The 9,136-nt window shown below is 50.6% G+C and overlaps 2 protein-coding genes across 2 annotated transcripts; both read left to right on the forward strand.

Moving 5' to 3' along the window:
- The first annotated feature begins 1,390 nt into the window (after positions 1-1,390).
- On the forward strand, positions 1,391-3,902 carry LOC120683423 (uncharacterized membrane protein At1g16860-like). The gene is made up of 4 exons (XM_039965506.1): positions 1,391-1,853; positions 2,331-2,486; positions 3,093-3,304; positions 3,400-3,902. Exons 1-4 carry the CDS (start codon positions 1,437-1,439, stop codon positions 3,596-3,598), a joined length of 984 nt encoding a protein of 327 aa, XP_039821440.1. The 5' UTR covers positions 1,391-1,436; the 3' UTR covers positions 3,599-3,902.
- Positions 3,903-7,244: 3,342 nt separating this feature from the next.
- Positions 7,245-8,678, forward strand: LOC120683178. Its single transcript, XM_039965206.1, has one exon. The coding sequence runs from the start codon at positions 7,571-7,573 to the stop codon at positions 8,201-8,203; it is 633 nt and encodes a 210-aa protein (XP_039821140.1). The 5' UTR covers positions 7,245-7,570; the 3' UTR covers positions 8,204-8,678.
- Positions 8,679-9,136: the final 458 nt, after the last annotated feature.

Consider the following 9,136-nt stretch of genomic DNA (forward strand, 5'->3'; position numbering starts at 1 on the left):
CCGTCGTGGCCGGAGGACAAATCAGGGAAGGTTTGACGCCGAGGAGCAGTGCCGGTGCCGAGGTCGGGGATGAGCAGCGCCGGCCCAAGGTCAACGAGGTGGATGGCGGTGTCGGAGTAGATCCACTATGTACCGAGGTCGGAGAAGGCCGTGCCGGAGTGAATCTAGCCGGCAAGCACGGCATTGGTACAGAGACGGCGCCTAGGGTTAGGGTCGGGAGGCCAAAGGTTGACGGGCGGCTGCTAAGGGCCTGCACGACTCGGAGGGCCGGGGATGCCTCCATCTTCCCGAGGCGGCCTGCCGCGCGGCCGACCAACACGATACAGGAGTCCGCACCAGCGCCGCCAGAAAGGGGAGGGTGGCTCCATGTCGCCCAGATGGAGGAACGCTGCGTCGGGGCACATTCGTCCAAGGGAGGCGTAGATCCGACGAGGGAGAGGGTGGATCCGGACCCCGGCGGCCTCCGGCGGCCTCCGGCGACCCAAAATGGAGGTGGAGAAGACGACCTAGGTTTCGGGGCTGAGGGAGAAAGCGGTGCAGGCCTGAGCGCGCGGTGGCAGGCGGCGCGGGCGAGCGGTGCTGGTTGGAGCGCGCGGGGACAGGCAGCGCGGGCGAGGGTGGATGAGGGCGGCGGCAGCCGGAGCCCGCGCCCCCCGCGGCCACGGCGGATGATGACGACTGTTGCGCCCGGGGGCCGCACCCGGCGCGATTGATGGCGGCAGCGGCCGCTGCCCTGCTCCCGGCTCGATTTACGGTGGCGCCGCGGCGGGTCATGGGGCACTCCCGCTGCAACGGCGCCGGGGCAGGGTGGGTTTCCCGGTTCGCGGGAGGCGCGAGGGAGGCCGCGGTCGATTTTCAAGTGAAGAAGAACGTCGTTTTTTTGAGGAAAAAGAAGAGTGAAAAAGGATAGTGGGAGTCTGGGAGAAGCCGCCGGGTTTTGAACGCGCGCCGCGGGCTGCGCGGGAGAGGGGAAGCGTCGCGGGGAGGAGGGCCGAAGCTTCAACGCAACGCAACGCGGGGTGAAGAAGAAAGCAGTCGGATCGTGGTTGAATCCGGTTAGTAGTATTTTGAGCCGTTGATTTTTACAGAGTTGAGATTGTGGGTACAAAATGTTGGGTGCACACCTTGGTGAGTCTCTCAGCGGGGGGAGATTTTCTGTGTGGCCGTAGATTTATTTGATCGTTGCTTTAGAGGGTTGATGACCACCGCCTTTACCTTTTTAGCGCCACTGACGTGTGGGTCCGTATTTACTTGGTCCCGCACGTTATTGTGAGAGGTAGATTTTGTGTTACGCTCCACGCTGGTTTCCTTAAACCGCACGCTAATGCCAAACCCACCCCGGAGAAACAAGGACAAAAAGGTCAAAAGGTAGAGGGCCAAAACCGGAGACGCCCACACCCGCAGGCTGCAACCACCAGGGCCAAGCCGATGCCACTATGCTCCCGGGGGGAGGAGGCGAGGACGGGAAGCGCCGCGACCGCGGCGCCAGCGCCGCCTACGACAAGGACGCCGACGCCACCACATCGGCGTCGGCGGCCTCCCTGAACGACCTGTGCGCCACCGCCACCGGCGCCGGCACCGCGGGGGCGCCCCAGCCGTTCCCGAGGGCGGCGGCGTGGGGGGTCGCGGCACTGCTCGCGGTGGGGCTCGGGGTCGGCGCACTCGTCCTCGCCGCCGTGCACAGCGCCGCTCTGCTAGTGGTGGCGGTGCTCCTCTCGGCGGCCGTGGCCGCGTTCCTCCTGTGGAACGCGGGCGCCGCGGCGTCGGGCCGCGCGCTCCGGCGGTTCGTGGACGGGCTCCCGGCCTCCAGCCTCCGCGTCGCCGCCGATGGCCAGCTCGTGAAGATCACCGGAGTATATTTGCCGTTTCCACACGCATTACGTTTCCTTCGTGACGAAATTTCCGCAATTGGTCTGAGAAACTGTGCAGCATTTATGCTGTGCAATTGAGCTGGTGTTCGCCATTGCATTACGTTTCTCTGCACTAAATTCACCAGCACTAGTCCACTAGATGTCTTTGAAGTTTGAACAGTAGGTGCAGTGACCTTCCAAAGTAGGCGTTAGAGACAGCTCAACCTTATCATAATTTGTGTTGAGTAGTTCACAATACCTTATCTATTTAGAGCAGTTACTTTGGTAATTTAACGCACCTTCTGAATAACGGCAAGTAACTGCTCCTTTTCAGTTATCAGCTTACCATTTCACAATTCTAGCATCATTGTTTCTGTATGATCTATCCATGTCAGCGCTAGTATTTGTAATTATGCATTAGTTACTTTCAGTATTCCTCTGTGTGCTAATCTCAGATGTGGTGTTCATTCTTTCATGCAGTTTGTTTCATGTGGTGATATCTCACTGATCTCTTCATATGAGAAGGTTGAAAATTGTGTGTACACATCTACTCTGCTAAGAAAATGTGCCAGATGGGGTTCCATGGTACTAAATCCTTGGAATCGACAGTCCAAATGGAAATTAACACATGCTGAGGTAATAATACTTTGTTGGCTTATTCTTGTAACTTTGATGTCTTCTGACATGTTTTCGTGTAAGACATATAGATCCTTTCCTTTGTCTTCTGCCCATCTGCCTTAGGTCCTGATGAGTTAACTGCTTTGTTTGTCAATGTGCCTTAGCTGTCTAATGCAATTTAATGTCAACTGAATCCTATTATTTCTGCATGATACTTTAGTGCTAGGAATATAATAGCTGAAGTGTCTTCCTATTGCTTTAGTTTCAGATCCAGCATATAATGTAACACTCACATTCTTCCATTACTTGCAAGATACTGAAAAATGTTCCGCGGTCAAGTTTTGTACAGTAACTTTTGCGTTTTTCTTCCCCTGACAAAAGTTTTATGCTAGTGTTTCTCAGCTATATTAATTGAGGAGTTTTGTTGCGTAGCTGAATAGCACAGCAAGAATTTGTAGTTTAATGTTACATTCATTAGTAGGAGCTTCCAGTTCCAGTATTTCTAAAGATTACTGCCTCTCTGGCTCTGCCATTACTGTATACAAGTAACACTTAATAATAATTTAAGATGCCACATATATGTATGATGTATTTCTTATTCAAACATTCTGTGGAGTTGGGCAGAGGTTTGCTGCTGATTTCTACATAACGGATGCAAAATCAGGTAAAAGAGCCTTGGTGAAAGCTGGGCATCACTCAAAGGTAGTACCACTAATCGATGAAAACCTTCTGGTGACAACAAGCAGAGACACCGAGCTATCTTCAACTTTGAAGTATTGGCTCGAAGAGAGAAACATTTCTTCTGAAGAAGCTCAGCTTATTCGTCTTGAGGAGGGGTAATTGAGTTGCTCCCGAACATCTATGCCTTTTATCTGCATCTTTGTAGGTTGAACCTTCAGAAACATAAAAGTACTGTTGCATGTGCTCGTAGGTATATCAGAGAAGGAATGCAGTTAAGCGTGATAGGAATGTTGAGCAAGAAGAACGGGGATGCCATGATACTTCCTCCACCGGAACCTTTATTATCAGGCTGCGTGCTGCTGTCCTGTCTCCTTCCAATGTATTTTGATGGAATAGTACTGAGATTGGTCGACAGAAGTTACTTCGTGCCAAACTCCGGCGTCTCATGAAGATCTGTGAGGCCTCGGCGAGATGTAACAGCTAACAACTTTTGTGTGGTGCCCTTGTCCCTTGGGATCTTCTTCCACATTTTTTGCTTTTGGGACTCGATCGTGTGGTTCTTTGCAGGTGAACCCTATTGTACATTCTCACTTGGTCGATAGCTGTATTGTTGCCTAGTCATTTCTGGGGATGGATTATGTATCTTCTGGTCTCATTCGGCTGATTTTTTTGCGGGTAATTATGTATCTTCTGGTCTCATTCGGCTGATTGTGTATCATCATATTATCTACATGTGTGATTTTTTTTAGTGAATATAGACGAATTTTTTGTCGTGGTTTGCACGGGTTTTCACAAAGTTGTGATTTGTACCAGATATGTTCCCTTATAAGGCTGCGTTTAGTTTGTGAAAAAGTTTGCACAGTAACCATCACATCGATTTTTCGGACACATGCATAAAACATTAAATGTAATTGAAAAAAATAACTAATTATATAGTTTAATTGATTACCACGAGACAAATCTTTTAAGTTTAATTAATTTATAATTAGATATTAATTATCAAATAACAACGAAATGTGCTACAGTACCCAAATCTAAATTTTTTCACCAACTAAACACCTCTAAGATATGTTAATTGGCCACTGCTATTGTACTGTTGCTTGGCACATCTTGCTGGCCCAAACGTTGGCATGCTGAAGCCTAACAGGCCCATCGCTGCCTAGCAGCATGTGAAGCAGCTGAAGGCCCATTTCATTAGCAAACTGGTTTCTTTCCTTTTTTTTAATTTTCTGGCAAATTGGCAATGCAGTCAGACCGTCACACCCAGCATTAGTAGGCAGAACTGCAGGAGGCTCGTCAGTCGTCATACACTCGCAAAAAAAAAAAAAAACCGAAGCACTGCATCCATAGAAACTTGTGACTCATGGCTGCCGAGATCCAGTGTCCAGCTGTCGAGTTCCCATTGTCGTGGATGGTACGGGATACCTGCAGGGTTAACCAAACTGACCAGTCCGGTCAAACCGCCGCCCTCCGGTAGCGGTTTACCGGACCGGTTTGATCGGTAACCGGTGGAAACCGGTTGAATTCAAATTCAAATTCAAAAGCTCATGTGCAACCGGTTCCGACCGGTTTACCGGCCGGTTTGACTGGTTTACCGGCCGGTTTTACCGATTTACCGGTCGGTTTGATCGGTTTGAATTCAAATCCAAATTTAAAATCTCCCGTGCAACCGGTTTACCGGCCGATTTGACCGGTTTGAACGATGGGCCTTAATGGGCCGGCCCATTTTTTTCTTTTTCTTTTTTGATTTAACTTTAAATCCCCGCAAACTATAGTAAATAAACGAATTTTTGAGAAAATTTGACACCATTAGATTCATCGCACCTTGAAGTATTTTTAGAATTTTTTTGGGAATTTTTCATTTTTTTGAATTTAAATTTAAATTTTGAATTTTTGCCGTTTGGGTACCGGCCCGGACCGGTTTGACCGGTAACCGGTCAAACCGGACCGGTTCCCACCGGTTTGGTGAACTCTGGGTACCTATCGCCATTACTGGTGATCCTCGCTGCTCCTGCTCATATCCCCTTTGATGGAGCCCATCGCCACCATCCGTCCTGCTCGAGCCGACAGATTGACCTTGGCCTTGTTTGGTTCCGCAAGATTCCTAGCGCGCACGGTTCCCGGGAAAAGAATCTCGCATGCATGAAGCACTAAATGAAGTCTATTTGCAAAACCTTTTTAGGAATGAGTGTAACTTTTTGCGACGAATCTAATGGCGGTAATTAATCGATGATTTGCTACAGTGATGCTACAGTACCATTCTCTAATCGCGCGTCAAAGGCCTCGTTAGATTCTTTATGGTCACTAGCGCAGGGGTTCTGAAGTTGATTTTGTAAACTGACTTTGTTTGACACCGTAATTAGCGGTCAAAGTTGTTACTATTCCTAGCGCGCTACAATTCTAGCACCAACCTGCTAGGCAAGGCTCTATTTAGATTCTTACCCGGAAACCCGTAAATAAAAAAAAACATCACATCAAATATTTCGACACATGTATAGAGTACTAAATGAAGTCTATTTACAAAACTTTTTACATGGATGGGCTGTAAATCGCGAGACGAATCTATTGAGCCTACTTAATCCATGATTGCAACAGTGATGCTACAGTACCATCCGCTAATTATGAATTAATTAGTATCATTAGATTCGTCTCGCGATTTATAACTAAAAAAGTTTTGTAAATATACTTCGATTCCGCGCCATCCAAACAGCAGAAGCTTCGGCTTCGCGTAACCAGAAACCAGATCGCAGGATCTCAACTCATTTCTTTACGCTGGACCAAAAAAAAAGAACACATTTCTTTACGCCTAGCTAGTCGGGCTCAATTCTCCAACGGAAAATTAAAGTTTGGTTTCGCCTCGTCATACAAAAATAAATCGACCGTGCAGCATCAGACAAAGCCCCAGGAAGCACCTGCCATCCGGCGTAGTAGGCCCTCCCGTCTCCAGCCATTCAGTCGCGTCCGGATTTTTCTTTTTGCCTTATTAAGGCACTGTTTAGATCAGACCCCTTAAACTCAAAAAAACGTCACATCAAATATTTGGACACACATACATGGAGTACTAAATGAAGTCTATTTATAAAAAAATTTACATAGATGGGCTGTAAATCGCGAGACGAATCTAATGAGCCTACTGTAACGTCCCGCCTCCCCGAAGCCGGGCCCACTTACATCTGGCTGCTTTCCAGGACCGCTTACATCTGGCTGCTTTCTAGGACATAGACTCGCTTACATCTGGCTGCTTTCTAGGACATAGACTGTCCTCACAGCCCGCTTACATCTGGCTGCTTTATAGTTTCTAGGACATAGACTGTCCTTACAGACCAACACCAGTCTTTTCTGCACACTTTGTCCTCACTCGTGCGCACCCGGGAAGAACTTCCTGGTTGGTCACCCATCCCCAAATTTCTCCGGGCCAAGCACGCTTAACCTCGGAGTTCTTTGGAGACCGGCTTCCGGAAAAAAATTGCAACTTGTTGGTATGGATATCCTATTAATCCTATTAAGCCCTGGGCCGGGGTGTCACACCTACTTAATCCATGATTTGCAACAGTGATACTACAGTAACCATCAGCTAATTATTAATTGATCATGAATTAATTAGGATCATTAGATTCGTCTCGCGATTTACAACCCATCTGTGCAAAAAGTTTTGTAAATAGACTTCATTTAGTACTTCAAATTAGCAAGATTTCATCGAATTTTTTTTTGCGTTGCATCTAAACAAGGCCTAAATGAGGCGCCGAGTGCGACGTCTAATTTTATTTTCCTCAACCGTCTCTCCCTTCCCTTTGCCCCCAATGGAAAAAAAATGGGGGTGGTGTGGTGGTAGGTAGTAGGTACCCTGTCAATCGCCCCCCGTGATTTGTGCGGCGGATGCATAGGGACACCGGGCTAGTTTAGGTACAGCAAACGGATAGGACTATGTTTAATCGGTAGCCAGGCCAAAGAGCGCCAATGATCGCCGAGATGACGTCCTGACGCGTTCATGTCCTCCCTCCGCCACCACCCACCCAGTGCCACAGCTTCAGTTTTTACCGGCCTGTCACCGTCGACCTCCCCCTGCTGCCGTCGCCATCGGTGTCGTGTTCCTGAGGCCGCGCTTCCAATTTCCCCGGGCAGCGATCCCTTCGATTTCAGGAGCAGGTCGTCGAAAAGCTTGGCTGCCTGGGGGTATCGTATCGGTCCGCAGCGGCAGACACCGTACCCCGGGACTAGCAGCGCCGGGGCGACCCGTCTCGTCGCCATCACGCCCCAATAATTCACTGCCCCGCCCACCCGCCGTCGCCACCACTGGCCTGCGCGGCCCGCCAATAATAACGCGCCTAAAGGAGAGGCCGAGACCCGCGACGTGCCGGGCGCCAGGGGCGGCCACCACACGCGCATCGCACGGCCGAGGAGCGGCGCGCTGCCTGCCGGCCATGTCCACGCCCACGCCCCGCCGCCGCCTGGCCACCGCCTCCCCGTCGCTCCGCTTCCTCGGCCTGCTCAAGCAGCCCGACGACGCCGGCGCCGGCGACGTCCAGGAGCTCGAGCTCGACGAGCGCGACGTCGTCTGGTCCTCCAGCGGCAGCGCGACGCCGTCGTCCTCGACCTCCGCGGCCTCCTCGCCGTCCCCGACCCCGTCCCCGTCGTCCGCGAGCCTCCGCAGGCCCATATCCACGTCGTCGCGCCACTTCCCGTCCGGCAGCGTCGGCCTGTCCGCGCTCCTCGCCGAGGACCGCCACGCGCCCACCGCGCCCGTCGCGGCCGCCGCGCGCCCGGAGAGGCAGCGCGCCCCGCAGCCGTACCACCAGTCCGCCCCCGTCGCCGTGCCCGCCTGGCCCAAGGCCATGGCGGCGGCGGAGAGGCGTCGCCGCGAGGCGGAGCTGGACTTCGCCGCGGACTACGACGACGACGACGGCGAGCCCGTGGTGCCGCCGCACGAGATGGCCGCGCGCCGCGCCGCGGCGGCGGCGTCGGTGATGGAGGGCGCCGGGCGCACGCTCAAGGGGCGCGACCTCCGGCGCGTGCGCAACGCCGTGTGGCGCACCACCGGCTTCCTCGACCTGTGAAAAAGGACGCTCCTTCTCCTTTGGAGGTTTCGTTTCGTTTCGTTCGCTGGCCACGTCACTCCACTTCCACTTGAGCTGCAGGGGTCCCCAGGGCAGCTTCGTTCTTCTTGCGTAGCATAGTGCTGCGCTGCGCCAGGCACTGGAAAAAAGGTGGGCGTTTTCCTACTAGCTTTGGAGTTGTAGGGGCACTATTATGAGGTTCATTTGTTCGCAAGTATCTGCAGGTGCTACAGTATTTTTTCCTGAAGAAAACTACGGTGATCAGTCTGCAACTGATTTGAGATCGCTACAATTTTCTTTGAGAAAAAAATTAGGCAGATGATGCAGAATAGCTAAATCCGCTGTGTAGCAGAGCCCATGTGATTATTAAACCTGTAGTGTAGTGTGCACAAGAGTGTGTTCATAGCTTTTGTATGTGGCTAATAGAGTGCCTTTTCTAATGTCCAAATTCAGAACAGACACTCTTCTGTGCTTATTGCGTTTGCTTGCACCCCTGATTTCCTTTTGCTTAAAAAACATTTTTTTTGGGTTTGAACGAGAAGATAGGTGATGTCATACCCCTCATAAAACATTACTAAAAACTTTGTGAGGGTTTGATCGATTAATCCAATCCGTATAGAAGTTAGATGGGGTTTGGAAGATGGAAAGATCACCCTCTTCGGCTCTTCCTCTCCCTCCACATGTGGGCACATTCTCTTCCATTTTCTATAGTGGGGCGATCAACCTGAGAAATCCTAAAAGTGAGTTGATACTTGCAAAACATCTCCCTATTTACACTGTGACCAAATGTTTCAGACCACATACTGATTTTTTTAAAAAAATCTTGGATCAAAACCAGCGTTGAATTCAGAGAAGCTAACTTTATGTTTTTAGAACTATCTTATTTTAGTATTACTAATTGAAGGCGTGAAGTCATCTAGAATCCTAGATGAA

Source organism: Panicum virgatum, chromosome 7N (assembly GCF_016808335.1).
Source record: "Panicum virgatum strain AP13 chromosome 7N, P.virgatum_v5, whole genome shotgun sequence".
NCBI lineage: Eukaryota > Viridiplantae > Streptophyta > Magnoliopsida > Poales > Poaceae > Panicum > Panicum virgatum.

Bases quoted from the DNA above. Each gene is read 5' to 3' on its own strand.
- LOC120683423 (XM_039965506.1), top strand. From the start codon at position 1,437: ATGCTCCCGGGGGGAGGAGGCGAGGACGGGAAGCGCCGCGACCGCGGC. The intron at 2,487-3,092 runs GTAATAATACTT...GGAGTTGGGCAG, and splicing joins GGAAATTAACACATGCTGAG to AGGTTTGCTGCTGATTTCTA. The intron at 3,305-3,399 runs GTAATTGAGTTG...ATGTGCTCGTAG, and splicing joins CTTATTCGTCTTGAGGAGGG to GTATATCAGAGAAGGAATGC.
- LOC120683178 (XM_039965206.1), top strand. From the start codon at position 7,571: ATGTCCACGCCCACGCCCCGCCGCCGCCTGGCCACCGCCTCCCCGTCG.